Source organism: Amblyraja radiata, chromosome 23, assembly GCF_010909765.2.
Source record: "Amblyraja radiata isolate CabotCenter1 chromosome 23, sAmbRad1.1.pri, whole genome shotgun sequence".
Lineage (NCBI taxonomy): Eukaryota > Metazoa > Chordata > Chondrichthyes > Rajiformes > Rajidae > Amblyraja > Amblyraja radiata.
This window is the reverse complement of record NC_045978.1, coordinates 562,613-578,523: the sequence shown is the minus strand read 5'-3', so window position 1 is coordinate 578,523 and position 15,911 is coordinate 562,613. Positions and strand designations below refer to the sequence as shown.

At 53.0% G+C, this 15,911-nt stretch overlaps 1 protein-coding gene across 4 annotated transcripts in view; it reads left to right on the top strand.

Annotated features, from left to right (window-relative positions):
- epb41l1 (erythrocyte membrane protein band 4.1 like 1) overlaps positions 1 to 15,911 on the top strand; it is a 152,799-nt gene that overhangs the window by 70,161 nt on the left and 66,727 nt on the right. For all 4 annotated transcript variants that reach the window (XM_033041293.1, XM_033041295.1, XM_033041294.1 and 1 more), the window contains exon 3: positions 2,379 to 2,579. In XM_033041293.1, the coding sequence (XP_032897184.1) occupies positions 2,379 to 2,579 (201 nt within the window). The remainder of the gene's footprint in view (positions 1 to 2,378; positions 2,580 to 15,911) is intronic.

Sequence of the window (15,911 nt, the reverse complement as noted above, 5' to 3'; positions counted from 1 at the left end):
CCAATACTAACCTGGTCACCTGGTCACTTACTACCAATACTAACCTGGTCACCTGGTCACTTACTACCAATACTAACCTAAGGTAGACAAAAATGCTGGAGAAACTCAACGGGTCTCGACCCGAAACGTCACCCATTCCTTCGCTCCATAGATGCTGCCTCACCCGCTGAGTTTCTCCAGCACTTTTGTCGACCTTTGATTTTCCAGCATCTGCAGTTCCTTGTTTACCAATAATAACCTAGTCACTGACGGTCTGTGTACGGTACCATTGACTAATCGGTCACTTGTGGTCACTTACTGCACCATTGACATCTTGGCCACTGATGGTCTGTGCAATGTTCCCATGAACAAGTGGATTGTGTGAGGAGCTGCCAGGTTGACTAGTCTGAAGAAGGGTCTCGACCTGAAACGTCACTCATTCCTATTCGCTAGAGATGCTGCCTGTCCTGCTGTGACTCCAGCTTTTTATGTCTATCTTAGTTTGACCAGTACAGTGAGGTCAATGGTGGGGAGTGTGGTGTGTGTGATGGACTGGGCTACATCTACAATGGTGGGGAGTGTGGTCTGTGTGATGGACTGGGCTACATCTACAATGGGGGAGTGTGGTCTGCGCGATGGACTGGGCTACATCTACAATGGGGGAGTGTGGACTGTGATGGACTGGGCTACATCTACAATGGGGGAGTGTGGACTGTGATGGACTGGGCTACATCTACAATGGGGGAGTGTGGACTGTGATGGACTGGGCTACATCTACAATGGGGGAGTGTGGACTGTGATGGACTGGGCTACATCTACAATGGGGGAGTGTGGACTGTGATGGACTGGGCTACATCTACAATGGGGGAGTGTGGTCTGCGCGATGGACTGGGCTACATCTACAATGGGGGAGTGTGGTCTGCGCGATGGACTGGTCGACTGCCACGACTCTGCAATTTGTGCAGACTTGGACAGAGCTGATGAATTTTTAAATTCTATAATGTTTTGATCCTCTCGGTAGAAAGTTGCAGTGTCGGCAGTGATGAATTATCATGGAGTCATGCGACCCTTTGGCCCAACTTGCCCATGCCAACCAAGATGCCCCACCATCTCATCTGCCCATGTTTGGCCCATATCCCTCTAAACCTTTCCTATCCATGGCCCTGTGCAAATGTCTATTAAATGTTGTAATTCTACCAGCCTCAACGACCTGGTCTGGCAGCTCGTTCCATACACCCATCACCCTCTCTTTGAAAAACTTGCCCCTCGGGTTCATATTGAATCTTCCCCACTCACCTCAAACCTCTGCTCTAGTTCCTGATTCCTGTGCATTCTCCGTATCTATTCCTCTCGTCACCTTATCCTGTAGAGATTCAGCACATCCCTGGATTAGGAATATTTATCAGCAAGTCTTTGGAAACCTACAGTCAGACATCATTTCCCTAATCAGGTTAATATTTAAAAACAATATTTGGCCCATTTTTTTAATATTGAATAATATTCTTAACAGACCTGTGACATTTGCCAGCTCATGACTTAAACATGAGCAGTTCTCTCGTCTGGTTGCTGTTTGATTTTATTAATTAAACACTTCTTGAAATATTTAACAGGCTTTCTTCAGCTAAAAGCTCAAACTGAATTATAAATAAACAAGTGTTGAAAGGGATTAAAAATGTAAGAAATTGCAGCTGATGTAATTCTCTTGCTGTTGAGTGTTTGACCCCAGATTATGTTGGGGCCAAGATGCCAAGCGACAATTGAGCTGCCGTGTACTTTACTCCAACTACTGTACCGAGGAAAGATGATTCGTCTTCTCCGAGATTTTTCCTTCGCGGTTTTTTAACTTAAGAAATAAACTCAGAGCCAAATGGTTGCTTCTCTGTGTTACAAACCTACATCCTGTACATTTGTTTTACACTTAACATCAATTAAGTCATTTTGACATAATCTTTCTTTGTTTCAGAATTGCAGAAAAATTGCCAAATAAATTTTGAGCATGTCTTGCCAAATGCAATAGACAATAGGTGACAATAGTAGGCCATTCGGCCCTTCGAACCAGCACCGCCATTCAATGTGATCATGGCTGATCATCCCCAATCAGTACCCCGTTCCTGCCTTCTCCCCATATACCCTGACTCCGCTATTTTTAAGAGCCCTATCTAGCTCTCTCTTGAAAGTATCCAGAGAACCGGCCTCCACCGCCCTGTGAGGCAGAGAATTCCACAGACTCGCAACTCTCTGTGAGAAAAAGTGTTTCCTCGTCTCCATTCTAAATGGCTTACCCCTTATTCTTAAATGCTGTACCTGTTCTGTTCTAATGCAAGTAAGGCAAAGCAGCAAATGGCAAACATTCTACTTCAAGAATGTCATTTGATATTTCCCTTTGCATTTGCCGGCAGAACTCTGAGAAGGATCAGAAAGCCGAGAGCATTCCTCGCGTCGAGGAACCGGACGCTGGTGAAACAGACGAGGACAAAACCTCGGAGAGGACCACTCCCGGCAGGACTCCCAAATCACCAATGAAAGGATCGAAGAAGCAAAAGGCCATGGGCTGCAAGGTGACGCTTCTGGACGGCACGGAGTTCGAGTGTGAGGTGGAGGTAAGGCAAGGTGTGAAGAGTCTTGGTTTGTGGTTGACCAGCGACCTGGGAATCTGGGAATCTGGGGCCAGAGTGACAAGTAGTTGCAAGATGCCTCACGTGCTGGCAGCGGAGATTGGCTTGGCATGGCCAGTACAGAGATTGTGGGCTGAAGGGCCTGCTCCTATGCTGCATGCTCTATGTTCTGTGGAGGCAAGTGGTTCACTGGTCCAGAAACCCAATCACAAACATCCCAATTATTGCTGTGTTCTGTTTAGATCGTGACTTTTCATTTCAAGAGTCAAGAGAGTTTTATTGTCATGTGGCCCAGACAGAACATTCTGAATTGCTGCAGCATAACACAGTATTTAAACGTGATACACCGTCAACTATATAATAAACCAGAGAAAGTTCAGTGTGTGTGTGTGTATATACACTTACCCACAAATACACACACGCACGCACGCACACACACACACGCACGCACGCACGCACGCACACACACACACACACACACTCACACACACACACACACACGCACGCACACACACACACACACACGCGCACACACACACATACACACACACATAGATACACACACACACGCACACACACACACACACACGCACGCACGCACACACGCACACGCACACATAGATACACACGCACACGCACGCACACACACACACACACACACACACACACACACATAGATACACACACACGCGCACGCACACACACACACGCACACACACACACGCACGCACGCACGAACACACACACGCGCACGCACACACGCACGCGCACACGCACACACACATGCACACACACACACACACACACACACACACACACACACACACACACACACACACACACACACACACATAGATACACACAAAAAAACAAACAATAATAATAATAATCTGTTGTAGTTCAGAGCTTATTTGTTGTTGTGTTTAATAGCCTGATGGCTGTGGGGAAGAAGCTGTTCCTGAACCTGGACGTTACAGTTTTCAGGCTCCTGTACCTTCTTCCCGATGGCAGTGGTGAGATGAGTGTGTGGTCAGGGTGGTGTGGGTCCGGATGATGCCGGCTGCCTTTTTGAGGCAGTGACTCCAGTAAACCCCTTCGATGGTGGGGAGGTCAGAGCTGGAGATGGACTGGGCAGTGGTCACTACTTGTTACAGTTGTCTTTGCTCCTGGCCGTTCAATTTTGTGTTTTAATTTACAATTAAATCATTGAACTAATCCAAATTTGCTAAATTACGGAAGTACAAAAAGCTGTGGATGTTCAGTATGCAACGTGATGGGCCGAAGGGCCTGTTTTCAAGCTGTTTCTCTAAACTAAACCGGTGAATTAAATGAGGGGGGGGGGGGGGGGCAGAGGGGGTGAACAGACATAAACGGCAGAGGCACAGATTACAAAGCTTTGGAAGGAAGGTTGATGGGGAGAGAACAAACTTGTCACAGTGGTTGTGACCTGACCTTTGCTGCCTCAGTGAGGGGGGGGGGGTAGAGGTTAGGACCACGTAAGGTCGCCGGGAACTCTAGCGGTGAAGGTCACCATGGCATTCTAGACTGGCAGCGGGCATGTAGGGTTAGTATCAGAAGCTCTTGCACAGACATAGTGGGCTGAATGGCCTCTGCAACTCTGATGTTGTTGAGAGTGGCTGGGGCATTGGTCAGTGTGTGTGGCTGGAGTGAACAGTACAAGAGCTGTCCCCGTAACTCCACACAAGTCTGGGTCTGGCACGCACCAGTATGGCCATCTCAGTCACTGGCAGCTTCCCCATGTAGCTCCCACGCACAAGACCTAACGCACTCACACCTGCTCTGGCACTGACACACTCACACCTGCTCTGGCACTGACACACTCATTGCTCTGGATACTAACGCGACACACTTACTCTGGGCACGAACACACACACCTTTTCTCAGTGTTTCTCTGACACTAACTCACCACCTCCTTGGGCACGAACACACACTCACCCTGGGCACTGACACACTCTCTCCTTCGGACACTGTGATTCTCCCCGCGACCCCTCTCCCCAAGACCCCTCCCCACGACCCTGTGACCCCTCTCCCCACAACCCCGTGACCCCTCTCCCCGTGACCCCTCTCCCCGTGACCCCCCCTCCCCGTGACCCCTCTCCCCGCGAACCCTCTCCCCGCGAACCCTCTTCCTGTGACCCCTCTCCCCAAGACCCCTCCCCACGACCCCGTGACCCCTCTCCCCGTGACCCCTCTCCCCACAACCCCGTGACCCCTCTCCCCACAACCCCTCTCCCCACACCCCGTGACCCCTCTCCCCGTGACCCCTCTCCCCAAGACCCCTCCCCACGACCCCGTGACCCCTCTCCCCGTGACCCCTCTCCCCACGACCCCGTGACCCCTCTCCCCACAACCCCGTGACCCCTCTCCCCGCGACCCCTCTCCCCAAGACCCCTCCCCACGACCCTGTGACCCCTCTCCCCACAACCCCGTGACCCCTCTCCCCGTGACCCCTCTCCCCACGACCCCGTGACCCCTCTCCCCGTGACCCCTCTCCCCGTGACCCCTCTCCCCACAGCCCCTCTCCCACAACCCCGTGACCCCTCTCCCCGTGACCCCTCTCCCCGCGACCCCCCTCCCCGTGACCCCTCTCCCTGCGTGCCTCCTGTCCCCGCGGGCTGCAGCAGGTGCAGCTGCAGACAGCGCCGATCAGAGGTTATTCATGTGGCTGTAATGATTTGTTCAGCCAGATGGTCATATAATGATGCGGTGTTCACTTAATGATGAGCCCGTCACACCGTGCCTGGGGTTGGATATTCACCGTGCGATCGCTGTGTTAGTGATGTTCATAATTCTTCATTGAAGGAGAGTGGAGCGTCTCTAACCCTGATCGCTCACATCAACGTGAAGTAGATCAGTAACAGATGCCACAATATCTGTGTGAAGGTGCAGGGATCTCTGGTGAAAATACACCAGCTCCCATGTAGGAGCGTGTAGTAGCCGTGTACTCCATGTAGAAGCTGTGTACTCCCATGTATGAGCCATGTAACTCCCATGTGGACAGGAAGATGGCAGTGGTCACGTCAATTAAAAATTAAACAACATGTTATCAACGATATTTTTTCCATCTGTATAGTTCCCTCCAAACCATCGTGGTTTTGTGACCAATCACCTTCTAATCTAATAAACTAATAACTACAAGATATAAAGTCAAAGGGGGAAAGATCGATCAGTCATGATTAAATGGCGGAGTAGACGCGATGGGCCGAATGGCCTAATTATGTTACGAAAACATGAACTTCTGAATAGTGATGATGTATGTAGTGTGGGATGGGGCAGGGGAATGGCCGCTGACCAAGGAGGCAGCGGAGTGTTTGCTGCTGCAGGTTGGGAATTGGCCAAATGTCCAGGGTCAGAGTTGGCACGGCTATGGGCCGGTGGTGGACAGCATGTTGGTCATTGGAAATTGTGGACAGCAGATTGGTCAGTGGATGTTGTGGACAAGGGATTGGTCAGTGGGCATTGGGGCCATTGGATTGGTCAGGGGGCATGGACATTGGATAGGTCAGTGGGCATGGACATTGGATTGGTCAGTGGACATGGACATTGGATTGGTCAGTGGGCATTGTGGCCATTGGATTGGTCAGTGGACATTCGATTGGTCAGTGGACATGGACATTGGATTGGTCAGTGGACATGGACATTGGATTGGTCAGTGGGCATGGCCATTGGATTGGTCAGTGGACATGGACATTCGATTGGTCAGTGGACATTGTGACCATTGGTCAGTGGCTACTGGGAGTTCTTACATGTAATATGATTTCAAATGCCAACCAATCTGGTGAGAGTGTGGAATGTATTGGCCACTAATCCTGGCTGTCAAGTGACAAAGGTCGTGAACAAAGGGTCAGGTGACGGGGTGACGTGACGTGATCACTACAGGAGGGTTGCGGTGAGGAGCAGCGGTCCCCATGGTCCATCCTCATCCTTGCACCCGCTCTGACAACATCTGCAGTCTCAGCTCCCATTACATCCAGCTGCTCTACATCGGTGAGACCAAGCGCAGGCCAACATCTCCGCTCAGTTCCCAATAACCAACCTGATCTTCCAGTGGCTCAGCACTTCAACTCCCCCTCCCATTCCGAATCCGACCTTTCTGTCCTGGGCCTCCTCCGTGGCCAGAGTGAGTCCCACCGTAAATTGGAGGAGCAGCACCTCATATTTCACTTGGGTAGTTTACACCCCAGCGGTATCAACATTGACTTCTCCAATTTCAGGTAGTCCCTGCTTTCTCCCTCCTTCCCCTCCCCTTCCCAGTTCTCCCACAGCCCACTGTCCCCGCTTCTTCCTTTCTTCTTCCTGCCCCCACCACCCACACATCAGTCTGAAGAAGGGTCTCGACCTGAAACGTCACCTATTCCTTCGCTCCATAGATGCTGCCTCACCCGCTGAGTTTCTGCAGCATTTTTATCAACCTTCGATTTTTCTAACACCTGCAGTTCCTTCTTAAACATCCAGCTGTGAAGTACTTCTCCGCTGAAATATTTATATCCCTTGGAGCTAAGTTCTGCAGCACACTGTTCTTTTGTTTCTCTGTCTGTTTCCTGTCTCATAGTTGTGCAAAGTCTCACAATTCATTCTAAACTGCACAACTAGCATCCTGATGTGTGGCAACTATTAGCGTCACTTTCTGACTCCGATCCTAAAATTCCCTCAGCAACTCGATGAGCGAGAAGCAGAATGTTTTGAGGCTGTCAACACAAATCCTACGCTGTGGCTCTTTGTACATTTTGACATCTCTGCTCAGGCAGTATATTTTATTCATCTGTGTAGGAAGGAACTGCAGATGCTGGTTTACACCGAAGATAGGCACAAAATGCTGGAGTAACTCAGCGGGTCAGGCAGCATCTCTGGAGAGAAGGAATGGGTGATGTTTCGGGTCGAGACCCTTCTTCTGACAGATGTCGGAGGGGGTGGCACAGAGATAGAATGTAGTCGGAGACCGTAAGACTGGCGGGAGAACTGGGAAGGGGAAGGGGATGGAGAGAGAGGGAAAGCAAGGGCTGACTGAAGTTAGATAAGTCAATGGTACACAAAAATGCTGGAGAAACTCAGCGGGTGCAGCAGCATCTATGGAGCGAAGGAAATAGGCGACGTTTCGGGCCGAAACCCTTCTTCAGACTGATGGGGGGGTGGGGGGGAGAAGGAAGGAAAAAGGGAGGAAGAGGAGGAGGAGCCCGATGGCGGGGGGATGGGAGGAGACAGCTCGAGGGTTAAGGAAGGGGAGGAGACAGCAAGGGCTAGCAAAACTGGGAGAATTCAACGTTCATGCCATCCGGACGCAAGCAACCCAGGCGGAATATGAGGTGCTGTTCCTCCAATTTCCGGTGTTGCTCACTCTGGCAATGGAGGAGACCCAGGACAGAGAGGTCGGATTGGGAATGGGAGGGGGAGTTGAAGTGCTGAGCCACCGGGAGGTCAGGTTGGTTATTGCGGACTGAGCGGAGGTGATCGACGAAACGATCGCCCAACCTCCGCTTAGTCTCCCCGACGTAAATCAGCTGACATCTAGAGCAGCGGATGCAGTAGATGAGGTTGGAGGAGATACAGGTGAACCTTTGTCGCACCTGGAACGACTGCTTGGGTCCTTGAATGGAGTCGAGGGGGGAGGTGAAGGGACAGGTGTTGCATTTCTTGCGGTTGCAACGGAAAGTGCCCGGGGAGGGGGTGGTACGGGAGGGAAGGGAAGAATTGACGAGGGAGTTGTGGAGGGAGCGGTCTTTGCGGAAGGCAGACACAGGGGGAGATGGGAAGATGTGGCGAGTGGTGGGGTCACGTTGGAGGTGGCGGAAATGGCGGAGGATTATTTGTTGTATTTGCCGGCTGGTGGGGTGAAAGGTGAGGACTAGGGGGACTCTGCCCTTGTTGCGAGTGCGGGGATGGGGAGAGAGAGCAGTGCTGCGGGGTATGGATGAGACCCTGGTGCGAGCCTCATCTATGGTGGCGGAGGGGAATCCCCGTTCCCTGAAGAACGAGGACATTTCCGATGCCCTGCTGTGGAACGTCTCATCCTGGGAGCAGATGCGGCGTAGGCGGAGGAATTGGGAGTAGGGGATGGAGTCTTTACAGGGGGCAGGGTGGGAAGACGTGTAGTCCAGATAGCCATGTGAGTCTGAAGAAGGGTTTCGGCCCGAAACGTCGCCTATTTCCTTCGCTCCATAGATGCTGCTGCACCCGCTGAGTTCCTCCAGCAATTTTGTGTACCTTCGATATTCCAGCATCTGCAGTTCCCTTTTGAACACTTTGTCTACTCCACTGCGATATCTCCTCAAGGTATGCCTACTTTGAAGAAGTTCTCCTCCTCTCTCCGGAGACAGTTTCACAACCTCCTCTCTAACTGCCCCCTCTCTGTGATCCCCCCTGCCCTCCAACTGTACGACCATACCCTTACCCAGACTCGATACCACAGCCACATCTGCTTCCTCGGGTCCTGCCTGCGCCATCATCTCATACCCCACGGCTTCCAGCTCCAGTTCCCCACCTCCCAGTTCGGACCCCAACCGGACCATCGGTACCGACTGGCCATCCACCGGCATACCCAGCAATTCTCCAACCGGGCACTGAGATCCACCCTGGTTGCGATGCGCCGGCACCAACAGGACCTCACATCGACACTCCCTGTACTTCAGGCCTCACTAACCCAGACCTGCAACGGACCCCAGCTGTATTTCATCCGCCGGAAGATCCACCTCTTTAATACAAAATTCCTGGCCTACCTCAATTCCACCAAGGACCTTAAATTATCCCGACTCCAGGCCGCTCCCGACGCCTACACTCCGCGACTCGACCGCCCGCAGACTCCGGGCCCCAACTCTGGCCAGCTTCGCCTGCCCGAGTCCCGCGACGCCATCTTGGCCACTAGGAGCGACTTCCACACTCACCGGGACGCCGCCTTCACTGACCTCTACATCGATGCCGCCACCGACCCTCACCTGCCGACCGATGACGCCCAGCCTCGCAGCCTCTACGGTAACTTGGACTCGCTCCCCCTCGCTGATTCCTCCGACATCGCCACCCGACCCCAACTACCCGACAATGCCACCGGACCGGGGCTATCTCAACATGGCCGCCGCTACGCACCCGATTCATCTCGCCGCCGACCCGCCGACCATCCGCCCACCGGGACCACCCACGCATCGCCCGCGGACCCCGACTCAACTACCACTGGACTCCGACCATCGGGTCCGGTGACCCGCGCCGCTGGACTCCGACCATCGGGTCCGTTGACCCGCGCCACTCCACCCCCCTCCAGCAACCCACAGCCGTCGCCTTACCTGGAGCCTGGACTCTGCACTGGGCCTGCAGCCTCCACGCTGCTTACTCCCACTCTCCTCGATTTAATTCCACCGGGTCCTAGCGCCCGTCTGCCCAGCCGTGCTAACCTCAGTGGCTGCTCCACTGACCCTCCCCCATCCCCCCCCAACCATGTCACACCCGCTCTTCCCCACCCACATTACAGCCCTCTCTCCCCCCCACCCCCTGACCACCCACCACCCCTCCAACACCCACAACCCCCTACCCAGTCTAACCACCTGCCTTCCTCTGGCCCCAACTCCCACCCCTGCCGGGTGTTCACCATCCCCCCCGACCTCCCCCTCTCCCCCACCCAACGGTCTGTCCTCAGCAGAGGTCTCACCTTTGTCCCCCTCCGTCCCCATCTCAATGAGTTCCGCGCCCACCATGACTTGGAGAGCTTCTACCGTCGTCTCCGCCTCACAGCGCACTTCCATGGTAAGGAGTCCTCGCCCCCTAATGATGACCCCTTTTCCCGTCTCCAACGCACCCCCTCCTCGTGGAACCCCCCTCAGAAAGTCCCGGCTCTGGAACTCTTCATTCAGAACTGCCGCCGCGACGTCAACCGCCTCAACTTCTCCACTCCCCTTTCTCACTCCAATCTTTCCCCCTCTGAACGCACTGCCATCGAATCACTCCACACAAACCCAGACTGGGTCATCAAACCAGCCGACAAGGGAGGTGCCGTGGTAGTCTGGCGCGTCGATCTCTACAAAGCTGAGGCCACGCGCCAACTCTCGGACACCTCCTCCTACTTACCCTTGGACCATGACCCCACTGACGAGCACCAGGCCACCATTTCTAGCACCATCACCGACTTCATCAATTCCCACGCCCTACCTGACCAAGCCTCCAAACTCATCGTTCCCCAGCCCCGCACGGCCCGTTTTTACCTTCTCCCCAAAATCCACAAACCCGGCTCTCCCGGCAGACCCATTGTCTCTGCGTGTTCGTGCCCCACCGAACTCATCTCCACATACCTTGACTCCATCCTATCCCCCTTGGTCAAATCCCTCCCCACCTATGTTCTAGACACCTCAGACACTCTCCGCCGCCTCCACGCATTCCACTCTCTGGGCCCTCACCCCCTCATCTTCACCATGGATGTCCGGTCACTCTACACCTCCATCCCCCACCAGGATGGCCTCAGAGCCCTCCGGTTCTTCCTCGACCAGAGGAGCAACCTATACCCAGCCACTGACACTCTCCTCCACTTAGCGGAGTTGGTCCTCACCCTCAATAACTTTACATTTGACTCCTCCCATTTCCTCCAAACACAAGGCGTAGCTATGGGCACAAGCATGGGCCCCAGCTACGCCTGCCTCTTTGTCGGGTACGTTGAACAATCCTTGTTCAATGCATACCAGGGCCCCATCCCCGACCTCTACCTCCGCTACATTGACGACTGCTTTGGTGCCACCTCCTGCACCCACACACAACTGACTGACTTCATCCACTTCACCACCAACTTCCATCCGGCACTCCAATACACCTGGACGATTTCAGACACTTCCCTACCATTCCTTGACCTCACCATCTCCATCGCAGGGGACAGACTCCTGACCGACATACATTATAAACCCACTGACTCACATGGCTATCTGGACTACACGTCTTCCCACCCTGCCCCCTGTAAAGACTCCATCCCCTACTCCCAATTCCTCCGCCAACGCCGCATCTGTTCCCAGGATGAGACATTTCATACCAGGGCATCGGAAATGTCCTCGTTCTTCAGGGAACGGGGATTCCCCTCCGCCACCATAGATGAGGCTCACACCAGGGTCTCATCCATACCCCGTAACGCTGCTCTCTCTCCCCATCCCCGCACACGCAACAAGGGCAGAGTCCCTCTGGTCCTCACCTTTCACCCCACCAGCCGGCAAATACAACACATAATCCTCCGCCATTTCCGCCACCTCCAACGTGACCCCACCACTCGCCACATCTTCCCATCTCCCCCCATGTCTGCCTTCCGCAAAGACCGCTCCCTCCGCAACTCCCTCGTCAATTCTTCACTTCCCTCCCGCACCACCCCCTCCCCGGGCACTTTCCGTTGCAACCGCAAGAAATGCAACACCTGTCCCTTCACCTCCCCCCTCGACTCCATTCAAGGTCCCAAGCAGTCGTTCCAGGTGCGACAAAGGTTCACCTGTATCTCCTCCAACCTCATCTACTGCATCCGCTGCTCTAGATGTCAGCTGATCTACATCGGTGAGACCAAGCGTAGGTTGGGCGACCGTTTCGCCGAACACCTCCGCTCAGTCCGCAATAACCTACCTGATCTCCCGGTGGCTCAGCACTTCAACTCCCCCTCCCACTCCCAATCCGACCTCTCTGTCCTGGGCCTCCTCCATTGCCAGAGTGAGCACCAGCGGAAATTGGAGGAACAGCACCTCATATTCCGTCTGGGGTCCTTGCGTCCCCTTGGCATCAACATTGAATTCTCCCAATTTGGCTAGCCCGTGCTGTCCCCTCCCCCCCTCCCCTTCCTTCACCCTCTAGCTGTCTCCTCCCATCCGCCCGCCCTCGGGCTCCTCCTCCTCCTCCCTTTGTCCTTCTTTCTTTCCCCACCCCCTATCAGTCTGAAGAAGGGTTTCGGCCCGAAACGTCGCCTATTTCCTTCGCTCCATAGATGCTGCTGCACCCGCTGAGTTCCCCCAGCAATTTTGTGTACCAGCCATGTGAGTCAGTTGGTTTGTAGTGTATGTCGGTCAGAAGTCTGTCCCCTGCAATGTTCATACCGCTGGGGTGTAAACTACCCAAGCGAAATATGAGGTGCTGCTCCTCCAATTTGCGCTGGGCCTCACTCTGACAATGGAGGAGGCCCAGGACAGAAAGGTCAGATTGGGAATGGGAGGGGGAGTTGAAATGCTGAGCCATCGGGAGATCAGGTAGGTTAAGGCGGACTGAGCGGAGGTGTTCAGCAAAACGATCGCCGAGCCTGCGCTTGGTCTCGTCGATGTGCAGGACTTGACACCTGGAACAGCGGATACAGTAGATGAGGTTGGAGGAGGTGCAGGTGAACCTCTGCCTCACCTGAAAAGACTGTTGGGATCCTTGGATGGAGTCGAGGGGGGAGGTAAAGAGACAGGTGTTGCATCTCCTGCTGTTGCAGGGGAAAGTACCTGGGGAGGGGATGGTTTGGGTGGGAAGGGACGAGTTGACCAGGGAGTTACGGAAGGAATGGTCTCTGTGGAAAGCAGAAAGGGGTGGAGATGGGAAGATGTGGCCAGTAGTGGGATCCCGTTGGAGGTGGTGAAAGTGTCGGATGATTATATGTAGCATGCGACGGCTGATGGGGTGGAAGGAGAGGACAAGGGGGACTCTGTCCTTGTTACACATGGGGGGAGGGGGAGCAAGAGCGGAGCTGCGGGATATCGAGGAGACCCTAGTGAGAGCCTCATCTATAATGGAAGAGGGGAACCCCCGTTCCCTAAAGCGTGAAGATGGAATGGCCGTCAGGAAGGACCACAGTTTCTCTCTCTGCGTTTCACCTCCGGCCTGGATCACATCGCTTTACCTTTTTTAAATCAATTTCTAGCTTTGTGAGGTAATTGCTTGGCATTCTCTGTGGTTTTGACGGGCAGTAAACGGGCAACGTTTCAACCAGTTTATTGTAGATTATGTTTAAAAACTGTAGATCAAGCAAATTGTGTTAATTTGTAGGAGAAGGAGTTTGAGGTCCCTGGGCAATGTTGGGAACATTAACTTGCAAATGATTTAGCCTGGTGAAGTTGCCAACTGGATGTGACGCTGTGCTGGATGACTTCATCATTGTTAACCTTCTCATGCCATTTATTATCTATGTGGATATTTTTAAAGCCATTTCTCAGCCTCTGCGAAGGTCTAAAGCAACGTTTGGAAGAGGCTTTGTCCTTTCCCACACTGCAGGTTAGGTGCAGTGAAATATTGATTACCATTCAGGAGGTGAAATATTGATAGTGAACCTTTCCAATTAGAGCTGCTGCCCGCCTGGAGCTCGGTGATGCCACCAGCTTCATTCCTTGACCTATCTGGGAATTTGCTTGAAGGAAAGTTCCAGAAGGAATCTCTCGAGTTGCTGCTGGGGATTTTTCACACACACACATTCAGCGACAGTTAGAGCAGCGTTGAGTCTAGTTTGTCCCCGCTCCATGCTCAGGAACGGTGGTGGTGCTACTGTACAACGTATCGATGGTCAGCGTACACTCGCTGGGCCAAAGGGCCCGTCTCCACGCTGCATCTCGTGACGCTCAACCCCGTTTTGATCCTTGTTCTGGTGGGGAAATGCACGGCCTTCTCCTTGCTCCCAATAATAGTTTGCAGATTCCAATTCAAGCAAACTCCAAGAGCTGAGAGACACAAAGGGTGGTGGGTGGATGGAACGAGCTGCCAGAGGACGTGGGACTCTCCCAATGTTTAAGAAACAGTTAGACAGGTACATGGATAGGACAGATTTGGAGGGATGTGGACCAAACGCGGGCAGATGGGACTAGTGAAGGGGCAGGTGTAATATCTGTGGAATTCTCTGCCTCAGAAGGTAGTTGAGGCCAATTCTCTGGATGCTTTCAAGGGAGAGCTAGATAGGGCTCTTAAAGATGGCGGAGTCAGGGGATATGGGGAGAAGGCAGGAACGGGGTACTGATTGGGGATGATCAGCCATGATCACATTGAATGGCTGTGCTGGCTGGAAGGGCTGAATGGCCTGCTCCTGCACCTATTGTCTAGTGTAGGTGGGGCATGTTGGCCGGTGTGGGCAAGTTGGGCCGAAGGGCCTGTTTCCACACTGTATCACTGTATGACGGGTGATAACTGTCCCCTTGGCTGCTGTGTGTGTGAAGATGAGCAGGCTCCTCCACATGTCACACAACATCGATGCAGCATCGAGCTGTTCCGGGGCTGGCAGATATGTTCTTCCAAATTATTGTAATTGTGATTTGTCCTCATTAGTTTGAGTAGATACATTGATGAATCTACAGCATAAGTTTCATATATTATCTAATTGCTAAAATGTTTGTTGCAGACAAATGGGGTCAGGAGGGAGAGGTAGATCAGCCATGATTGAATGGCGGAGTAGACTTGATGGGCCGAATGGCCTAATTCTGCTCCTATCACTTATGACATGGAGCTTGCTTCACAAGGAGATATTGCTTGGATGAAATATACAAAATAATGCCAGGAAAGACTATGCACTTCACAGATGTTGCCTGACCCGCTGAGTTACTCCAGCACTCTGTGAAACGTCACCTATCCATGTTCTCCACAGATGCTGCCTGACCCCGCTGAGTTACTCCAGCACTCTGTGAAACGTCACCTATCCATGTTCTCCACAGATGCTGCCTGACCCGCTGAGTTACTCCAGCACTCTGTGAAACGTCACCTATCCATGTTCTCCACTGATGCTGCCTGACCCGCTGAGTTACTCCAGCACTCTGTGAAACGTCACCTATCCATGTTCTCCACAGATGCTGCCTGACCCACGGAGCTAAGGAAATAGGCAACGTTTCGGGCCGAAATCCTTCTGGAAATAGGCAACGTTTCGGGCCGAAACCCTTACGGGTTTCGTCCCGAAACGTTGCCTATTTCCTTCGCTCCATAGATGCTGCCTGACCCGCTGAGTTACTCCAGCACTCTGTGAAACGTCACCTATCCATGTTCTCCACAGATGCTGCCTGACCCGCTGAGTTACTCCAGCACTCTGTGAAACGTCACCTATCCATGTTCTCCACAGATGCTGCCTGACCCGCTGAGTTACTCCAGCACTCTGTGAAACGTCACCTATCCATGTTCTCCACAGATGCTGCCTGACCCGCTGAGTTACTCCAGCACTCTGTGTCTGGGCTGACTATTGACATCTATTTATTGAGCAACTCTCAGTAACAGAATCGGCCTTTCTTTGCCACCAGACTCCGTGCCGGGCACGATGCCCTCTGCCCTCTGTGTACTGAGCCTGCACACTACAAGTATTGCGAGCATTGTCCACATGTAATTGCATTTCCACAGCTCCACCACCAATCTTTCTTCTCT